The 21498-nt window shown below is 44.9% G+C and overlaps 1 protein-coding gene across 2 annotated transcripts in view; it reads right to left on the bottom strand.

Moving 5' to 3' along the window:
- HELLS (helicase, lymphoid specific) overlaps nt 1-6928 on the bottom strand; it is a 50453-nt gene extending 43525 nt beyond the window's left edge. For both annotated transcript variants that reach the window (XM_090056685.1, XM_090056686.1), the window contains exons 1-5: nt 6789-6928; nt 6490-6611; nt 2205-2327; nt 677-736; nt 24-60 (exon numbers count right to left, since the gene is read on the bottom strand). In XM_090056685.1, coding sequence (XP_089912811.1) covers nt 24-60; nt 677-736; nt 2205-2327; nt 6490-6611; nt 6789-6819 — 373 coding nt within the window. In that variant the 5' untranslated portion in view covers nt 6820-6928. The remainder of the gene's footprint in view (nt 1-23; nt 61-676; nt 737-2204; nt 2328-6489; nt 6612-6788) is intronic.
- Nucleotides 6929-21498: the final 14570 nt, after the last annotated feature.

The following is a 21498-nucleotide window of genomic DNA, read 5'->3' as shown; positions in this document are numbered from 1 at the left end:
AACTCCAAAGTAAAAACAATTACCTGATTTCTCGTCTTTTCCATCAGTTAGATTTTGACCCTGGAAAATAAAAGTGGTTAAATCACTTTATGTATTTTTCTAATGTTATTTGGATAAATGAGAGCATTTAACTGTAATCAAAATTAGCCTGTTCACATTAGTATTTGTAACTACATTTGAAATTACATTTCAAAATAACACTATATATAAATATGTTGCTAAAAAAAAAAAATACTGCCTGTTTAACAAGCTCAAACTTACCAGTTAAACAGTTTTGAGTTAAGTTACAACCTACCAAAGGCTTTGTAGGAAGCACTATCCAGCAGCAGTGCAGAAAACTGTTCTAGTTAAAAATCACTCTATAATAATTTTCAGAGACGTTTCTATAAAGGCATCCATGCCAGATAACTAATCAGCCATTACTGAGTGCTAATGTTTAATTTTCATGGTACACCATGGGCATATTTGAATATGAAGCTAATAGCTGGAGCTGGGGGAAGGGAATCTACATTCTCCTACTAGCTGAATGTTAACTATAACACTTAATGGAAAAGGATTCTACCTACTGTGAAACACATTGTACACAATCGATATTGGGAAGTTTGTTATTTATGCCAATCCTTTCAAAACACACTATTAATGAATAGCTTTGTACAAAACAGCCAATATATCTTACTTTTGCAGTTTTTAGTAATGCTTCTCGCTTTTTTTCTAATTTCTCTTTCCTTTTCTGTTCCTAAAAAAACAAGCAAAAACAAAACACAAAGTTCTTATCTACACAGAACACCTGTAGTAACTTAAACCATTATAAGAATTCCAATGACATGCATCTGCATGAACAATACAGTCTGGGACTTGATTTACTTCTGCAGTTTCACACATTTCAAAATAGTGCCAAAACAAAATAGCTGAAAACACTCGGTGAAATAAGAGGAATTGTTCTGCACCTGTTTTCTGACAGCTTCATAAAATACCATCAGGGAGATAAAGCATTTCTGATATGTAGACTACTATAAAATAATGAAGCATATTAGTCATTAAGCTTATTTTACACAAGAGTAATAGCAGGGGGTTAATGAGCTCAAACTAGCTCAACAGGGTGCTCATCCAGCCTCCTCTTGAACACCTCCAACAATAGCAACTGTACCACCTCTGCTGGAAACGTGTTCCAGGTTCTAGTTACCCTTACGGAGAAGAATTTCTTCCTTATGAACAGTCTAAATCTTCCTTCTGTTAATTTGTGACCATTGGTCCTCATCCTCCCAAGAACTGCCTTCCTGAAGAGTTGCTCCCGCAGATATTGGTGCTCCCCCCGACATACTTGTAGGTGGCTATCAAGTCACCTCTCAGCCTCCTCTTAGTCAGACTGAACAAGCTTAGTTCCTGGAGTCTCTCCTCATAGGGCCTATCCTCCAGGCCCCTGATCATGCAAGTGACCCTTCTCTGAACCCTCTCGAACTTATCTGCATCCTTCTTGATGTGCAGTGCCCAAAACTGGGCACAGTGTAACAGCTGCAGTCTCACCAATGTTGAGCAGAGGGAGAAGCACCTCTGGATCTGTTGGCAACACACTCGGTGATGCACGCCAGACTTCTATTTGCCCTGCTGGCGATTTCTTCACACTGATGGCTCACATTCATCTTTTGGTCAATAGTGATCGCCAGGTCCCATTCAGATGCTGTGCCAGCCAGTGGGCTACCACTTATCTTACAGCTATGGTAAAGGTTCTTCCTATCCAGATGAGGTTCAACAGGGAAACATTCTGGGTTCTTCATCTAATTCTGATTAGCCCATATAGCTTCTGCTGATTTGCCTTCATCATATCATAACTCTTCCAATATTAGACTCTATCCTTTGTGAAGGGCAATTTAATTTAATTTTCACATGACAACATGTGATACCCTTGGGTACCTTTAGTTCCTACACCAGAGACTTGAAAAAAAAAAAAAAAAACCCACAAAGAAGAGCCCTGGAGTACCACATTTCCCAAAGCCCATTTTTACATGGGTTTAAGCAAGCATCAGAAGCCACCACAGCCTTATTTGTTCTAGATTTGCCTTTGAGGGGAAATTTTCATAAGAATCGGTAGTGCTGATAAAAATTAAACCACTAATCTCTCATTCTACTGCCTCACATCTACTCCTTAGCCTGCTCTACATAAAAAGAACAAACAAGATTCTTTAATTTATCTTTAAAATACCCACCTCCAGCTGCTGTTGTTCCATTTTGGTTAGCAAAAATTTTGAATAGATGTTGCTTTTCTCCAGCAAATGCTGAAGCCTCTTGTAGCGCATTTCACTAGAGTCTCTGTCCCAGGACATTCGGGCCTATAAATACAGAAGGAATTAAAGTATTTAGTTCTTCAGCTTTTACTGTTCTTGAAGTTAATAAATATCATTCTATTCATCCCATAAAATACCCTTGTACTGTACGTATTGAGATACCTTCCCCCAATAATCATACGCAAAAGATTTATGAACACAACATATTCCTCCCACAAATAGTCAAATGATCTGCTTTTGTGTTTATTTCTTTGCCACGTGAATGACAGTTCTGCAATGGTACATACTATAATAGATATTATTCATTATATTAATGTAACAGCATGCGAGAGAGTTTGCTGAATGTGAACTAAACCTAAACGTTAGTCTCTGAAGTCAGATCTATAGCATAAGTTTACTTGAATTAATCTGGTGCTTGCCAACCTTGACAGCAAAATCTAAATCTACTGGCAGTTTTCAGTGTTCATGTTGTGATACCTACTAATACACGGAGGGTTTCTAGAGATAAAAGAGATAATCTGTTTTAACAACTTTTAGAATAACTCCTGTTCAACACCAACAAAACAAACTAATTCCTAGTGTGGATGAAGCCAAATGATTACTGGACAGGGTAATTAAAGATTATCATACATGCACTTGATAGTACTATCTTTAGTACCTTTGATAACAAAAGTTGATACTGGTACTCTGATATATAAAATGTGAGTAAAAGCTCACTAATAAGAGTTTGTGAATTCCTTTCCTAAGCCCAAAAAACCAGCAGTGTTTCTCAGCCAGGGTGCCCCAGCTTAGCACAATGTGGCATGCAGGAAGTTTTCTGCTAGAATAGCTATTAAACATTTGAAAGGGGATGATTTAGCATCTCTAAAGCAGCATGTTCCCCAGGGCAAGAAATGCAAAGGCTCGCGGTCCAAGTGCCTTACCTGAACAAAATCTTCAAAAGCCTCATTGAGTGAGGAAGGTAATGCTGATAGAAAAGTGCTAGAGCTAGATGGCAGGGCAGTGTAACTGAATGATAGAACAATAATTATTAGGAGAGAAAGGGAAGCTTGCTCATTTCTTTCAGACACAGTACCAGGATCCTGCTAATCTGTGGCAATCCTAATGTGACTGTCCCCTTGACATGACAGTGAGCACTGGAGGTGAACTAGATTAATCACTTAGAAAATGTTAGTCAATACATGAGAGAGGTTCTGAAACAAAGATGGAAGCAGTTCTATGAGCCAATGCAGCAAATTAGCAGACAGGATTGATTTCAAGAGCGGAAGTTTGTTTTAAACTATCTCTTTGTTGCTTCACCCATTTTCAAAGGTTCATCTACACATGTGTGTACAAGTCTTGTTTTTGCTATTTTACTGTTATATTCTTGCTGCCCTTGGTTGATCAATTTCACACAAAATGCACTTAAATGATGACAACCCCTTAAGTTGAGAGGTAACAATGGATAAAGCAGTTTCTGGAGTCTCAACCCTAGGCTATGATGTGGTAAAAAGGGTATGGGCAAAACTGTCTCATATCGAAGTATGCTATAAACAACTCTGGGCTAATTCTAGAGAAAAAGAATAAATAACAGGGGAGACAGAAGGGGGCAGGAATGCAGGCAACCTCTTCCCCCACCACCCAAATTGCCTGCATTTCATTTTCGCCAGGCATGGGAGACTAACTATGCAACCTATAGGAAGAACTGTCTAACCAGCCATGAGCGCACTTTTTTTTTTTTGGAACTATACCCCATTCTCACACAATCTCCATTAGTTTCTGCTTTCCTTGTTTCAGTTTTCTTTCCTTGCTAAATAGTACCTGAGCTCCTGAAGGCTTTGTATTTGTAAGGCCACCAGTACCAAGACTCCAGTTAGAATTAAGCTACTTTTTCAGCTAACTGCTATTGCTGACTTGTCGCTGGGCTAGAACACAGTTTCACTCCAAACAATTAGTGAATCTGAAGGATTTTCCCCTTGACTAATCAAGAAAAATGCAAGAAAGGGGAATAGGATGGTTAGATCCACAAAGAATTTTAAACCTTTGATTCACTCAGTTTGTCCAGAACAGACTTTTATTCTGTTCATCTATTTGCTCCTGTACCCCAAGCAAGATTTTCCTAACGCTTTGCTAATGCTAGAAAGATTTTGCTGTTTTTTTCATCAGATTTGCTGTCATACCACAGAATAGACAAGCAGAGCTTCTGTTAAGCTGCTGTACAAATCACTTGGCAGGGGGTGCACAGTTGTGACAAGCATTAAAGAAATAAGGCCTCATGAACATGTAGGTTCTTGCAGGTTGCTAATGGCCTGAATGTAATGACACAAGTAGGCCCCTCCCTTGCCTGCAAGGTACCAGTAAGCATGTAGGATAGAACAATGACTGTGAGAGAAAGGAATGCCAAAGAAACTGTATAGACATTTAAAATGAAATTAATAAGTCTATTACGTTTCTGGTATAAATTGGGAAAGCATTTAAAGCTTCTCTTTTCAATATTAGCCTTCAGATTGAAATACTGTATTTGCTCCACTACAGAAGTTGCCCTTCTTTTAAAAGTCTAAGAAGGCCACTCAGTTTTGACCAACCATAGCAACAGATAAATGTATTTTTCCAAGGTTGAAAGTTATATCCATACTCACACCCTGTGTTCAGATAAACTAGATTTAACTTCAAAACATCAAAACTAATGTACTCTATGGACAAGTATGCTTTCCTGTTTAAAAAAAAAGTTAAGAAAAAAAACCTAGCAAGTGAAATGGGTTAATTTTCTTCAAATTAATGCATAAATGAGCATACATAACACAAGTTCAGAACCTCCTACCCTCTACTATTATAAACCATCATTTTCCCTTGCTCCAAAAGGTAATGAGAAAGGAGGCCAGTTCCACTTGACTGTTTCTAATATCAAAGCTTGAATATATGCCACAAGAAGCAATAAAACATAAGGGTGTATAGCTCTGGAAAATCAGCTTTGAATTGATCCTGCATTATTACATGAGCAACATTTTCTGGTACTTGAACAACAGATTAGATTTAAAATCATACTAACATTTTCTCCAAATCTAAGTAATGAATACAGAAAACTGCATTTCCTCTCAATTTAAAGAAGTTTATGTTTACAAACAAGGTAATATTGATCTTGAATCAGCCTGTAAGACCAGTGTTAAACAGAGCAGTTAACCTTCCTAAACCATGTCAAGCTCTGTCAGCTTGACAAGTCCAAGTAAAAAATTGCATTACTAGAATAGAGTCATTTCACCCTCACCTCGCCCACACAAGTTGTAGAGCAGTTGAATTCTACAACAGTCAGAAGCTCCTTGGATCTCTGCTCAGGGAGCTGTGGAAGGTGACTGATTCAAAAAGGGACTGGACACATTCTTGGAAGAAAGGGACATAGATAGAGACTGAGCATGGGACTGAGAGGTCCGTCATAGGACATTCTGGTTTTCTGTACTCTGTCCTCTATTGATACGAGACCTGATGCCTTTATGCCCTTTATTTCTCTTCAAGAGAAAAACAGAGGACATAAAAAGGCATGAGTACCCAGTTTCATATCGCCAGAAGATAACTGGACTGTCCTCTACAACAATGGTCTCCAAAGTGGGGTGCACGCACCCCAGGGGGTGTGCAAGATGATCCACTGGGGTGCAGGAAGAAAATATTAGAACTTCTATTTCTATAAAAATACATATATTGGGGGTGCGTGCTCAAAAATTTTTTACTGATGGGGTACGCGATCAAAAAAGTTTGGAGACTTCTGCTCTATTATGATGGCTACCCTAGGTACAGCCTCAACCCTGGTTATACCCAGCTCACTATCTTTCAGCATCCACTCTCTGCCACAGTCCAACACCGTGTGCACCAATTCCTCCTCCTCCATGCTACCTATGAAAGGGAAGGTGGTGGCGGCATCCTCAGGCTGGCAGGCACCAAATGTCCAAGGAGTGGTTCGGATGGACCCTCCTGAGGACTTCCAGTGTCCTGGCTTCATTCCCTGCCAGCACCATGTTGAGGACCAGGACTCAGAAGGATTGCGGGTACCGGGTAGGCAGCTGGTTGCCCATCCAATGGGGCTGGCCACCTGCGACAAAGGACACTGAGCAAGATGGACCTGGCCATGACCCACTCAAGGGTAGCTCTTATACTAAGGATTCCTCTGAACTGATGCCAGCTCTTAACTAGCTGGAGTCGTGGCTCGCGGGTCCCAGCGGTGCCGCCCCCCGCTCACCTTCGCCAGCATCTGCCGCTCCTCCTCCGCGCCCGCGACCGCCAGCTGCTCCTCCTCCTGCAGCATGGCCGGCGTGATCACCGCCGCCGCCGCCTGCGCGCCCATCTCCGCTGGTAGCAGCTCTGCCGAGGAACGCACGGAGCTGAGCTGTGGCCGCCCCCCTCCCAGCGACATCCTCCCCCCAGCTCCCCCGCCTCCCCGGCGACAAGCCGCCCCCGCCCAGTCCCGGCGACATCCTCCCCCCCACCTCGCTCGCCCCCCCTGAGACAATTCGCCCCGCGTGGCCGGGCAGCGCTCACCGCCACTGCTCGGGCTGTTGTGAGCCGGCATTGCCCCACGCGCCGAGCAGAGGCCGTGAGGGGAGCGGGGCGGAGTGGACCCGTCCGGCGCTTCTCAGCTTCCCGCGCTGCCTTCCTACCACGCGCCGCGAAACCCTTGGATCTCACAAGAACCCGCCCCCAGCCTCCGCCCCCCAAAAACCGCGCGCTGCCCGAAACCCTGCGAGAGCGGGCACTGTCGCGAGAGCTTCCAACAGACAAGCGCGGAAGACGCAGCGTCACGTCCCACCCCCAGCGGGTAGAGTTGCCCATCCGGGGCCTCGTCCCGCACAACGCGCTTAACCCCTTGTGTGCCACGGGGGCCAGAGCGCTCGTTGTCTCAGTTATGTGCGGGGTGGCAGGGCAGGTCTGGGGCGGCGGTGGCAGCCCCCTTGCTCGAGAGAAACCTGACTCTGGGGCAGTTGCAGTGGGGCTTGAGGTAGAGTTGCGCACCCCCCTCCCCCAGGCAGGTGCAGTTGCACGCCTGTGGTTCCTGCTCCACCCAAACTTCAAACCCGGCCTTTCTAGGCAGGCAGCACTGAGGGAGACCATTGAGGCTAATCTCTCTTTGTTCCACACGTGTTCATGACACACTCTCCTTTTTAACGCAGGAAGACGACAAATTCAACACCCTGCCTGACATTGGACACCTTCAAGTAACCAGACAGCTTCAGCCATGATCTGCTCCTAATTTACCTTCTCACAGAGCAGCTTTTTACAAATGCACCTTTCCACTCAGGAGAAACCCCAACATTTCAGGTTTCTCCTCTGCAAGGTGAAGTTTCCTTTCTACCTGGGAGAACTCTTAACATCTTTGTTTGCTCCTTTGCCTGATGAAGGGCATCTGAGCCCAAAAGCTTGCAAAGAAAAATATGGTTTTTTTGTAACTATTTATTTGGTCTAATAAAAGATATCACCTCTGCCCCAAGAGTTTTGTCTGCCTATGCCATTAGACCAACAGGGCTACAACCAATCTCCTTTTAAATGGTCTTGATTTTCCACTATTCAAAATACCTGCAGTGTGACTTACCTGTTAGCCATTCCTGGCAGCATCCTTCTCCAGTTTCACAGCCCTGCAGCCTATTTTTGGCTTTAGCTACAAACCTTCTTTTAGGTGTGGTGACATTAATTCAGCTGAAGGCTAATTCAGGTGTGGAAATAACTGACAGTGAAGTGTTGGATGCACTGTTGAGATACGCAGGAAGGTTAGATCTTGTTTAACAAATCCAAATAAGAGATGGACATTTACTTGTAATGACAACAAGACTAATAAAATAATTTGTATTTTTGCCTAAATTGTTGAGTTGCTTAAACTTAATATATTACCTACCAAATCAGTACACAGTCCTATGAAGTTATATGCGTTTTCATTTTGATCTTAAACTGACTTATGTTGTGCTAGGGCCTTAGTATATTGGTAAAGCTTCTAGTTTCTCTTTAACTGGAGAACATGTGTTGTGTTATATATCATTGTGCAACCACACTGTCTATACCCACCTTTCTCAAAGTCCTAGCTGTGCCCGTGCACACGTGCACACACATAGCCCTCAGGCTGAATGTGTCCATTCAGACAGGACTTCCCGTTCAGCACTGTTACGTGCTGTGTCTTGCTCTCTGTAGGCACAGATGCTTCCTGGCTATGGGATGAGCAGTTGAAACAAAGGAATGCAGTAAAGCACAGCGATCGCGCTGGACTTTCATTTCTGTCATTGCATTGCATCTTGCACCCAGCCTGAGTCCCACAGTGACAGTGAGAGAGATGCCTGCTCTAAAACGTGTTGATTAAATGACTTTTCCGTGCTGCAAGCTGCTTTGTGGTGTAGAAATACCAGAGCTATCTTAGGTACCAGGAGCAATCTAGTGGTAGCATGGAGTTCCAGTGGACAAATTTACTCAGTTTCTGTATGGTACAAAGTCCTGCACTTAGATGGCATAATCCCATGCGCCTGGGGACTGGCTAAGCAGCAGCCATAGGCGACACGTGGGGGGGGAGGTGCCACCCCAAGACTGGCCCTTGCTAGCTGGGGAGTGGGGATGCTGAGTGAAGTGCCAGCTGGTGTCCCCCGAGATTGGTGCCTGGCAGCACAGAGAAGCGCCAGCAGCACTTCCGTTTTTTTTTCCACCAGTGCTGTGATCAGCCACTGGGGGGACTCCTCATTAGTGACTGGCCGCTGGGGGATGCCTCCCTCCCCTGCAGTTGGCGATCGGCTGCTGGTGCCCCCCCAAACTCTAGAGGCACCAGTCACCCATGGCAGCAGCTCTGTAGAAAAGGACCTGGGGGTTACAGTGAACAATTAGATGGATACCTGTCAGCAGTGTGCTGCTGTTGCCAAGAGAGCTAACAGCATACTGGGCTGTTTTAGTAGGAGCATTGCCAGCAAATCAAGGGAAGTAATTGTTCTGTTCTGTTCTGCACTGGTGAGGCCACATTTGGAGTACTATGTCCAGTTTTGGGCCCCCTATTACAGAAAGGATATGGAAAAGTTGGAGAGAGTCCAGCACAGAGCACTGAAAATGGCTAGGGAGCTGGATCACATGACCTATGGAGGAGACGCTGAGGGAATTAGGCTTATTTAGTCTGCAGAAGAGGAGCCTGGCAGGGTATTTGCTAGCAGCCTTTACCTACCTGAAGGGTGGTTCCAAAGAGGATGCAGCTAGACTGTTCTCAGTGGTGGCAGATGACAGAACAAGGAGAAGCGTTGCAACTGGGGAAGTTTATGTTGGATATTAGGAAAAAACTTTCTCACTAGGAGGATGGTGAAGCACTGGAATGGGTTGCCTAGAGAGGTGGTGGAATCTCCTTCCTTGGAGGTTTTTGAAGCCTGGCTTGACAAAGCCCCAGCTGGAATGTTCTAGTTGGGGATGGTCCTGCTTTGAGCAGGAGGTTGAACTAGATGACCTCCAGAGGTCCCTTCCAACCCTAATTTTCTATGACTGTATGATACCACAGCTAGATGCTCCTAGTACTCTTGGCAACTTATGTATCTACACTTGTGGTTCTCAACCTCCTCAGACTTCAGAAACACCTTGTTAGACTCAAGGTACCCCTTCAAAAATGCCAGCTCTTAACTCTCACTCATTTCTTGAGTGCAGAAAAATAAGAGAGCAATTCTTCTGTTGTAAAGGACTCAGATCACGTGGAATGTTTTTATTACTGTAGAATCCTATTTGAAATCTCTGCATTTATTTTGTGAACCATGTATATTCATTTACATACCTATCAGTGCTGATATTGAGCTGCACCATGCAGCACTCTTAACAAGATCTGGCACCCCAGGGTAAGAATCATTGCTGTACACTGTACCCTAGTGCACAGAGCAAATGTACCCATAATTAACTAGTTCTGCCAGTGTCAGGTTCTAATATATGGCAGAGTTGTTCTGATTCACTCCAGTAGAGGGCAGTGGAGCACTGATCATGCTAGCCGGATCATTGTTATGGTGGCTGACATTCTGTTTACCTAGAGTATGGCTTCTAGAAGAGTCCATATTTGAAATTTTCAAGATAGAAATCCTTTACCTTGTGTTAATTAGCACAAGCACCCCAAAATAACTCTTACTTTATCATACCCCTGAAAACAGGCGAACTAGAAATACTTACACTGGGCTAAAGATTTCTAGCACCTGATTGTCAAATAATGGGTACTGCCAAGCATTTCTACTATTTAAACTATTTAAACTTTTCTCATGCAAGAACCACTGGGATGGCTAATTATAGAAAGAGATGTACAAAAGAAAGAGGAATGACCAGTTGGGTCATAACTAAGGTGTCCTGTTCAGATGGATGGCACGGTTACCATTCCTTGAGGCCTGAAGGGCTGATTCTGGTTGTTGGAATATAGCTATGGAATGGTGGTAATGTTGCTTTGTCAGACATAGTTCAGAGGTTAGCATGAGAGATATTTGTCAGATATTTCCCTATCTCAATATTTTATAGAAAAAAAGATTTACAGGAATGACCATTAATGATCAACAAAGACATTCTGGTTGACTTTGATGCAACTGAATAGTTATTTTGGAGGCTGAGACCAATGTTTATATTTTCCATATGTAGTTATTCATATTAACATTGTTCATACACAATACATTATTCTGTAACATGTTACATCATGCCAGCTCACATCTGCAGTCCAACCCCATGCACCAGCCCCACTCTTGATCTGGCCCATGGTTCAACTCCGTGTCACTCATCTAGCCCGTAGGTTTGGAAGGCAGAGCACCACTGATCTATTGATTAAGGGATCCATGCTATAAATTCTTAATGGCAACTTGTCCAATTGGCAACTTTTCCCCTAAGATTATGACTCTAAGATGTAGCGATTTGCAGGTTTAGGCCTTCCAGTTGTAGGGACTGGGCTACTATGTAGTTTTCCATAAAATACTGCACAGAAATAAAAAGTTAAAATATATAATAATAACAATCATATTGCAACACATACCATGTAAGTACTTAACATTGTAGAGGTGGACACTAACAGGGGGAGCATGTGTCAACTTCATGTTCAATTCTTCAGGTAAGTGCATTTAATATATTGTCTTAGTACATGGGTAAAGCCTCCCTTTTGTGTCTGGCTCCAGGGACTAGTCTTCTATTAGGACTGTCTGCAATGTACAGTTACAGGAGCTTTTCTTTATCTCAGTAGGCAGGGATTTATCGTCTGTCAGATTTTCAAGCAGGCTCTGAAAGTCCTAAGTTCAATTCATGCAAACAACTGTGGTTGCTACATACATGAAATCACAGTGCCTTTTGTGTTATGGCAAAGCACCAAAGGAGACCTGGGTGGGAGGGGATGGCTTGGTCATTAGAGATCCTATCAAGTATAATATCCCACCTCTTGTGACCATTGCCACATATTTCAGAAGAAGATAAAGGCCTGTCATAACACACCTGGCTAATTAGCAGTCAAAACTTTCAGGGAGGGGTGAGCTTATGGGCAAGGATAAGAACAGGACAGCAAAAGAGACAGATAAAAGTCAGCACAAGGAGAATATTGCAAACAAAGACAGTTCTGTTCTCAGGTCAGGCAAATGGGTGCTGCTAAGGTACAGAAACCCTGGATCATTGTCTTTGAAGTTCACCTGTCAATCTTGTAAGTAACACCATGAGACTGCAAGTCATTTCACCATGCTAATTAGAAGCTGTTGCCCACTCTAGAACTGTTTTTTTCTGTTTAATCTACCCATAACCATAAAAGTTATGCATTGGACTAGTTGTCCTGTCTACTGAGTGGCCAAAGAGACAGCTGAACCATTGCTGCAGGATGGTTTTCTTGTCATCAGAAAGAGCAATACACAGAGTCAGCATATTCTTACTTTACATTGCTCATTCATCTTAAATGCACAGGGCTTCAGCATCTTGAACAAAGAGGGTCAAAGCAAAAAAGGTTACAAGATGATTTAGAACCCCTGGGTCAAATTCATCACTGGTGGAATTGCATTGAAATTCATGAAGTTTACTCCACTTACTCCCAGTCTGAATGTGGCCTTCTTTATATCAGAAGCTGTTAGATGCAACTGAAGTGCAGCCACCTCTGCAACAGTAATTTTCTCCTCAGCTATATATGTCTACTCTTTCTGTAGCTGGGTGTAGAACAAAGGAAGGATCATGCCCTCCCAGTTTGTGCAGTCACTACATTTCCCCAAGGATATTAAACTCAATGGGCTAGCAGGTTTGACTATATCTCCCCTAACTCAGAAGTAGGTATCCATAGAACCAGACAGATCAGTAGGAAATAATCCAAATGGTTGGTGGTCTTACAAGTTGACCTTGATTTGTAGCAGCACATTAAGTTTAAAGGAGGTTCATAGATCCAAAGATTCATAAATATTAGGGGCTGGAAGGGACCTTACAAGATCAGTGGGTCCTGCCCCCTGCACTTGGGCAGGAAAGACTGCTGGGATCAGATGACCCCAGCAACATGGGTGTCACAATGCTTTTTGAAGATTGCCAGGGTGGGTGACTTTACCACCTGTGGGGGAAGCCTGTTCCAAACCTTCGGTACTTGACTCGTAAAATAGTTTTTCCTTATGTCTAGCCTGAAACAATCCTCAATCAGCTTGTGCCCATTATTTCTTGTCCTCCCCTGGGGGTCCTTGGTGAACAGATGCTCGCCCAGGCCCTGATGTACACCCTTGATATACTTACAGGCTGCCACCAAGTCTCCTCTGAGTCTTCTCTTCTCCAGGCTGAACAGTCCCATGTCTTCCAGCCTCTCCTCATATGACATGGTCTCTAGGCCTCTAATCATGTGCGTCGCCCTCCCTTGGACCCTCTTGAGCTTCTTCACATCCTTCCTGAAGTACAGCCCCCAGAACTGGATGCAGAACTCCAGCTACATGCACACAAGAATACTAACTAACTGTGCAGTCCTGCATGGTGTTTTGGATAACAGTATGTAGCCTCTAGGCCTGAAATATTCAAGACAGATGCTGCTATTACTTGCTAATCAGTGAAGCTGGAATGTGTTTTATTTGAGTCTGTCTCATTTCATCAGCAAATGTAGAAAGTCCCTTTGCAGTGTTTGAGCTAGCGAAGTCAGAGCTGCTGTGCATTGGGAAGTGTTGGAAATGATTTAAAAGGTCTTTGCTGGTGGTTGAATTGGGGCATCTTTCAAATGACACAAGTATCACTGCTGTGTAAAGTTTGCTACAGGCAGTCCTCAGACTTACAACACAACTGGATCCTAAAAACTGCATCTTAAGTTGAAACATAACTTGGAACCAATTTTCCCATAGAAACAATGTTATAAATGGCAGATTAGCTCCTTTACCAGGATGGACACAGCTGCCTCCAGCAGGTAAGTCTGTTGTAGTGAGGGGGCAGATCGACACCCTGCAGTGAGGGAGGGATTGGGGCTGGGGCTGGGGCTGGGACAGGGGCTGGGGCAAATGGTGCCCAGCTGGGGTGGGGGGACATGGGGAGGGGGTGAGTGTCTCCCACCGCTGTGGGCTGCTGGTCCGGGAGCTGCTCATCTGGCAGCTCATCTAGCAGCTCTCACTGCTGCTTCTGTCGCTGGTGTGGGAGGGCACAGAGGGGGAGACACATGCCCCTGGATCTGCATGAGCCCCAGGGCAGGCAGGGGCGGGGCTGTGCCAAACTGCACTCCGGATGGAAGGCAGAAGGTGCTGAGTGTGGGAGCTATGCCCTCCTGCCACTTGCCCAGCCAGGGTGGGGTGGAGTCATTGCGTTGCCTATAGGCAAGCAACGCACAGCAGTCAGAGCCACCCCGGCCTCCCCATGCCTCCTGGATGAGGTGTGGCTTTCCCCCACCCTGCCCTGCCCTGCCCCACCGGGGCGGGGTAAGTGGCAGTGGCTGCAATGGCAAAGCATGGGGCGGGGAGAGTGTGCCCCCAGATAAGGGCGGGGTGGGTGGCGAAGCGGAGGCTGTAGGGGGGGGCTGCAGCCACCCTAAAATTCCCCATAGCCCCCACAGCCTGCCTGTAGCACAGCTTGATGCAGCCCTAGCTCTGGCCACCCTGTGCAGATTCAGGGGCACATACCTCACTCATGCCCTGATGCTGCTCGTCCTGGCTAGGTGAGCAGAAGGAGGACATAGCCCCCACTCCCAGCGCCTTCCACCACTAGCTCGGAGTGCAGCCCGACGCAGCCCTGGCCCTGCCCGCTCCACGCAGATCTGGGGGCACATGCTCCCTCAATGCCCTCCCAGACCAGGGGTGCGGAGCGGTGGAAGACTCCCTACCCCCTCCCCGCACCCCCTTCTCCCTGGGCAGCCCCTGTCCCAGCCCCAATCCCTCACTTACTGCAGGGGTGTTGATCTGTCCCCCCACAACACACTTACCAGCTGGCGGCAGCTGTGTCCAGCGTCATACAGTCGAAACCCTGTTTGAACCTCAAAACAGTGTCATAATTCACAAAGGTCGTAAGTGTTGTTTGTCATAACTTGATGAGTCGTAAGCTGAGGACTGCTTGCATTTGAGGACTGATCAATGTGCTGCCAGCTAATGACACAGTCTCACATCAGTGCACAGAAAAGGACAATCCCATTCAAACCTACTCTTACCTGATTCCTTTGTTTCTCTCTCATATAAGGCAGGCTAGGTTGGCACTTTAGGGTGTTTATACATGAGCTTCACAAGTGGTGGTGGGGGGGTACTTTAATTAGAGTGGTTCTGAAAGCCACTCAAATTAAAGTGTCTAGAGTATCTCATGTATCAGTGTCCCAGTGCTTAAAAATGGTGATGGGGGTGCTTTAATTAAATTTGTCAGACAAGCTTTAATTAGAGTGCCCCTGCTGCCATTTTTAAGTGCCACTACATGAGACATTGGATTCTACTGGAGCATGGTAATTACCACGGTCCAGCTAACTCAGTTAATCAAGCCTGCTTCAACTGCTGTAATTACATCATGTCAGAGCAGCCTCACTGCTTGTGTATAGGTGCCCTTAGAGACTAACTGGTTGTTACTCTACAGTCGCTGCTCTGCCTGGAGTATAGTGCAGACATACGGATCTAACTTTAAACCAGCTAGCTTGGATACAAGAAGCATCCTAGCTGCAGCAGTACAAAGTTCAGGGTAGGCTGGAAAACCTGCCTGAGAAGCTGGTTGAATACCGGAATAGTTAATCTGCATGGAGCTGTGTGCTTTCATGGCTAGACTGGTACCAGCCTTCAGGCTAGCTAGTTTGGAGCTGTCTACACTACACAGATGTGATCTGAGCATCAGACCTTCAGCTTTATATTATCCTTGGACTAAACCTTCTATCTTCCCTGTGATCTGCTCCTCATTCCACTCTTTTCCTTATGCCAGTCCTTCCTCTAAAACAGAGGTGGGCAATTATTTTGGGCAGAAGACCACTAAATGAGGTTTGGTGAGATGCCGAGGGTTGTATGGGTAGCCTCCCACCTTTGGCAAGTGCTCTGCCTCCTGACCGCCATCTTGGGACTGGAAATCTCACTTAACCCCTGACCTTTGCCACAAGAAGTCCATCCCTTTGCCCCCCCAGAAATACTCCTTTTGGGAGAAGGTGAGTTGCCATCTTAGAACCAGAAAAAAAACAAATCATACACTAAAAGTCAAACACCTACTATAACATATTTCAATTTTATTACAAAAAATATTTTTGTCATGATTTTTCTTTGTGTGCGCTATATAGAGGGGAATGCATATGATAACTCAAAAATAAATTCTTATGGTTTTATATTGTATTAGAGATATTGTTGGGGATGTGTGTGTATGGTGGGTGGGTGTGTATGTTGGGGTGCATGTTGGTGGGTGTGTGGGTGGGTATGGGGGGGAGTTTGCGAGGGGTGTGGCTGTGTGTGGGGGGACATAGGGTATATTGTGGGGTTGTGTGGTGTTTGTGGCATGTGGGTGTGTGGCTCTGGAACACACCGTCCTCTCCTGCAGGCAATGCAGGCAACACTGGAGGGGTGGTTTCTGGGGTGTGCCACCATGGTGCAGCAGTGGGTGGGTGGGTGGGGGTGCTGGTGGCTGGCTCTGGCTAGTACTGCACGTTGCAGTGAGACGCGCAGCCCACACTAGGCTGTATGTTTCCCCAGGCACTTCCTGCACTTGTGGGGCACAGGAGGGAAGCCCCAGGCACTGGAGCCACTGCTTTCCCCACCCCACTCCAGTGTGTGAGGCTTCCCTCTTGTGCCCCATGAGTGCAGGGACCACGTGGAGAAACAAACAACCTGGCGGGTGCTGTCCGCCTCACAGCGCTGGCCGGAGCCAGGCACCAGCACCGAGCAGAGGGCTCCCTGCTCCCCCTGCTGCTGCTGCCAGCCCCTGCTGCCTGCCAGGGCTGTGCGCCAATGTGGGGAGGTGGTTGTGAAAGGGGTCCCCAACCCCTCCTTCCTCACATCCATGCCCTGCCCACCTGAGCTCCACACTGCTGCCACACCCCTGGGCAAGGACTCTGCGCTGCAGCCAGCCCCACTCTCTGCAGTCCCACCCAGCTGCAGCCCTGCCCCCTCCCACAACTTCCCTACCTGCTGCTCAGAGGGAGCCCTCCCCTGTGCTAGCAGGGTCCATCCTTCTGCCCATGAGGGCAGGAACAAGGAATAATAGGATATGCTGGGGGCAGGTGTAGGCACCTCGCTCCCACCCTTGTGGGTGGAAGAGTTGAGCAGGGCACAATTTGTTGGGGGTTGTCGAGGGACTGGATGAAAGTGCCTGGTGGGCCAAATCTGGCCTGTGGGTTGTAATTTGCCCATCCCTGCTTTAAACTCACTTCTTCTGTAGAGCATTCACCATGACCAACAATACCTGAATCCATAACTTCTTATCCTATCTGCAAGGATAGATTTATATAAGACCGTTGTTTGAGGCGGGGTGCAGGGGGAGTGGGGTAGATGGAAGAAACCATCTCTTTACATATTTTGTACAGCTTGTGGCAAAAGAAGAGAGTCTTGTAGCTAAAGCAGAGGACTAGGAGTCAAGAGAAATGGGTGCTCCTGTCAACTTCATCTTTGACTTGGGGCAGATGATGTAATTATTAATTCTAAAGTGGCTTATGGAAAATGCTATCTAAACGGACATGGCAATTTACAGCCACATCTCAATAGCTGTAACTGGTAGGCAACACAAGGCTGCCTGACTGTTCCTGGTATACAGATCAATTCGTCAGTTCTTCAGCTCTTGTTGAATTTCCCTGCCTAAGTGGCCAGCAAGAGATTAAAGTTGTCAAGGGATAGGATTGATGGTATGGTGTTGTCTTCCAGCAGGTAAGCTGTTATCTCACAGACCTTGTGGAGTGTAAGCCTGGAGTCTGGGGGTCCCTTCATTCTTCTTTCAAAATGTGCTAATGAAAATGGTAAACAAAACTGATCAGTAAGTATAGGCAGATTTCAGCGTATTACTAGAATACTACACAAGTTGGACTTAAGCACCCTATTTACTTAAACTGAGTTAATTGCTCCAATGACCTCTTTTCTCACTCTGTTTAGATGTGGGCATTACTGTATTTGCTCATATACGGGAGAATGTGACCACCACATAAAAAATTTTTTGTCCAAACCCTTTTGATTGTCAAATACAGGCATACCTCGTTTTATTGCGCTTCGATTTATTGCGCTTTGCAGATATTGCGTTTTTTACAAATTGAAGGTTTGTGGCAACCCTGCATCGAGCAAGTCTATCGGCGCCATTTTTCCAACAGCATTTGCTCACTTCGTGTCTCTGTGTCACATTTTGGTAATTCTCACAATATTTCAACCTTCAGCAACCACCACCCTGATCAGTCAGCAGCCATCAACATCGAGGCAAGACCCTCCACCAGCAAAAAGATTATGACTCGCTGAAGGCTCAGATGATGGTTAGCATTTTTTAGCAATAAAGTATTTTTTAATTAAGGTATGTACATTGTTTTTTTAGACATAATGCTATTGCACACTTAATAGACTACAGTATAGTGTAAACATAACTTTTATGTGCACTGGGAAACCAAAAAATTTGTGTGACTCGCTTTATTGCGATATCCGCTTTATTGCGGTGGTCTGGAACCAAACCCACAATATCTCCGGGGTATGCCTGTAATTATATCAGAGATGAATTTACTGTGTTACGTTCAAGTTCCATGGTAACAAAATCACTTCCTGTCTCCTCTGACCATACTTATCTCTTTGCAATGATTTGTGACTGCATTTTCATTTACACAGACACCAGAATCTACTGTGCAGTATGGGGAACAGAACACGTCCTGATAACCTTCTGCTCCAGAACCACTGACTTCTATCACTTGAGATGAATAAGAACTGTCAGCAGTTTCAGAGGTTATAGCTCCTTTTTAGGCCATCCCAACAGGGCAAGATAGTTACAGACTTTGGAGCAGGTCTGATTTTATATAGCAGAAGAGTGCACTATGCCTGCACATGAACCACTACTCCTCAGTAGCAGTCATAATACACAACCAACAGAGGACTAATTTGTTCTTGAGCAGGCAAAATGGGTCACACATTAAATTCAATCAGGTGTTAATTTCCAATAAATCATTGGCTTCATACAAGCAGATACCCAAGTTCTAATAAAAACCAAACACATGCATCAGGAGCAATAAAATGAGTTACTTTTGGGTTCAAAACCAAGACTCTAACTTCAACCTTATTATCCAAACTAAAGGAGACTACGTGTAAATTCTCACGTTGGCGGTAACACTTGTAGCCATTCTTAGCCCAACCACCAGTACATGTGTAAATGGTGAACTGATAACAGCTTGATCCTTTCTAGGTTGGCCAAGGGCCTACTTATGTCTGTGCATTAGTTATACACCAAAATTGTATATACTCTAGTGGACAGAGCATTATGATCTAATTCCAGCTCTCAGATTCTTGGAACCTGATCCAAAACTAGGGCTGTGCAAAACGGAACTGTTTTGTTTTGATGGGACAGTGTTTCGTTTCAAGTTTATTTAGTTTCAGAGTTCTGTTCCGTTTCGTTTTGTCAAAACTGTTTCACTGTTTTGATGCTGTTTCAATGTTTTGCCCATAGACTATAATGGGGAAGCATGAAACTTCCTATAACTTTGTCATTTCTTGGCAGATTTGGATGAAAACAGTGGGGATGGTAGCCCATTCTGAGGGCATGAAGCTTGCCGAATTTCAAGGAGATAGATGCAGGGGTGTGTGGGAAATTGCACCTCAAATTCTTGGAAGCAAAACTTGTGTTACTTGTAAGTGTGAAGGCACAGGGGGGCAAAAACTACAGGGATGGCAGCCTCTGCTGAGGCCACAAAGCCTGCCAGGCTTCAAGGAGGATAGGTACAGGGGTTTCTGGGAAACTGCACCTCAAGCTGCTGACAAGCAGAACTCGTAACGTGTTACTGTGTGTGTGTGTTAAGGGGCAGCTGTTTTCCATCCCTCCCCCAGAGCACTGGGATTGGAAGGGACCTCAGGGAAGGATCACAGTCACTGGCCAGCTGCAGACGTCAATATCAGAGCAGTCCTTCCCCACTACCTCTCCTTAGTTTCTGTTTCCCTGTAAGCAAGCCCAGCTTTGAAACTTGATATGTTTTGAAGCTTTTGAAATGTTTTGACTGGCCTTGTTTTGTTTCAAGGCTGTTTTGAAGCCTTTTGTTTTGTTTCAAGTTTGCTGTTTCAAGCTCAAAACGAGTTGAAACAGCGTCAAAACAAAACACCCGGTGAAATTTTGTACAGCCTTATCCAAAACCCACTGAAGTCACTGAAACTTTCCCTATGAGCTTCAGATTCATCTTTTCTTTTGCACTGTGGGCAATACATCTTTTAAAATTATTGTCACCCTGCCGGTCCATGCAGCTGTTGAATTACATCAGCTTGTAAAGTCTTCTTGATGCCACTTCAAAATGGGGTTCAGGGGAAGGGACACAGCTGATAAACTCTGTAATAGAAAGCAGATCTACATATCCATGTCTCATCTTTCATTGAGAACATAGTGTTAGATATGTTGGTAGATTTGGGGGCCCAGAGGATCAGTTTTAACCTCAGTAAACACCTGTTCCTCAATTGCATTTGCATTCACTTTCAGGCCAATTTACACTACCCAGAGCAATACAAAGAGGCCTTAGAGTACATGTCCCCTCAGGATATAACCTCATTCTCTTACATAATTCATCTGTCTACAGATGGAAGGATAAACCTTTGTAACAGGATTTGACCACAACCATATTTCTAAATGTGACATTTTGTAGGGTAGTTAGGTTCACACAAATAAGCAGACCATAAAGGTGAGTGCCTATCTTGTTTGAAATGTAATTCCTTCTGATTCCACCCTAGCTAGTTTTTAGTGACTCCCAGGGATTTCAGTTCTACAGGAATGAGACACATTTACATCCAATGATGCAATTTGCAGATAACAGACCAGTATATTTATATCTGAATTCTCTAGTTTGCTAACTCCACGCTGTGTGACTGAGGCTGTGGTACAGAATGAGGCACAGCCCTCTGCAGCTGCACACTCCACTGTGTCTGAGCAGAGCTTGGGTGGGGTGAAGACTTCAGCTCAGAGCATTTATTTTATTAAAAAATATGTTCTGGTGAATGAAATATGCAACCCTCACCCTCACCTCAGTGCAAAGGCCCTCTGAATCCTGTGAATGGCATGCAAAAAAGCAAACCCCTTCCTAACACTAAAGATGAGGAATGCAACATATCTGGTCTGTTGGGCTCAAAGGTGGGGTGGGGGGAGATGATTAATTATCAGTGAGGGAGGACGGCTGAAGAGGGTAAGTAAGCACCTCTAGGTATTTTGTTTTTGTTCTCTCTCTCTCTGTGTTCTTTAAATGAATCTTTATTGGATGGGACTCTACTGTAAACAATTCCAACAGCTTTGGAATCTTGTCTGAAGTCAGCAGCTCCCACCTTTTCTACCAGTGTTTGAAATCTACAGATGCCAGAGCCTTGCTTCATATTAGGCCAAAGACTGCTGCTTTTCAGGATCAGTACTACATTAACCTCAAAAGACTTGGAGGTTCAGAGAAGTGTTCCAAAATTCCCCAGGGAGGGGAGGAATTCCTAGTGCCATTGCGCTCAATGTGGGTTTGCCAGAGACCAAAATATCTGGAGCTAAGTCCTGGCCTAACTGAAATCCTTGATAAAATTCTCACTGAATTCTGTAAGGGCTACAGTCTTACCCCCTATATTTATCTGCAACTTGGGGGTCTACAGTGTTGTAAGGAAAGCATCTGCTGTGATCAAGTCAGGTTATACAAGCCAGGTGTATATGGGTGAGATAAGTTAGTACTTGGATGGGAGACTAA

The sequence above is a fragment of the Crocodylus siamensis genome, chromosome 7, assembly GCF_052110815.1.
Source record: "Crocodylus siamensis isolate JL-2025a chromosome 7, ASM5211081v1, whole genome shotgun sequence".
In the NCBI taxonomy this organism is placed as follows: Eukaryota; Metazoa; Chordata; order Crocodylia; family Crocodylidae; genus Crocodylus; species Crocodylus siamensis.
Note: the sequence above shows the minus strand (reverse complement) of the source record. Positions and strands in the feature narration are given on the sequence as shown.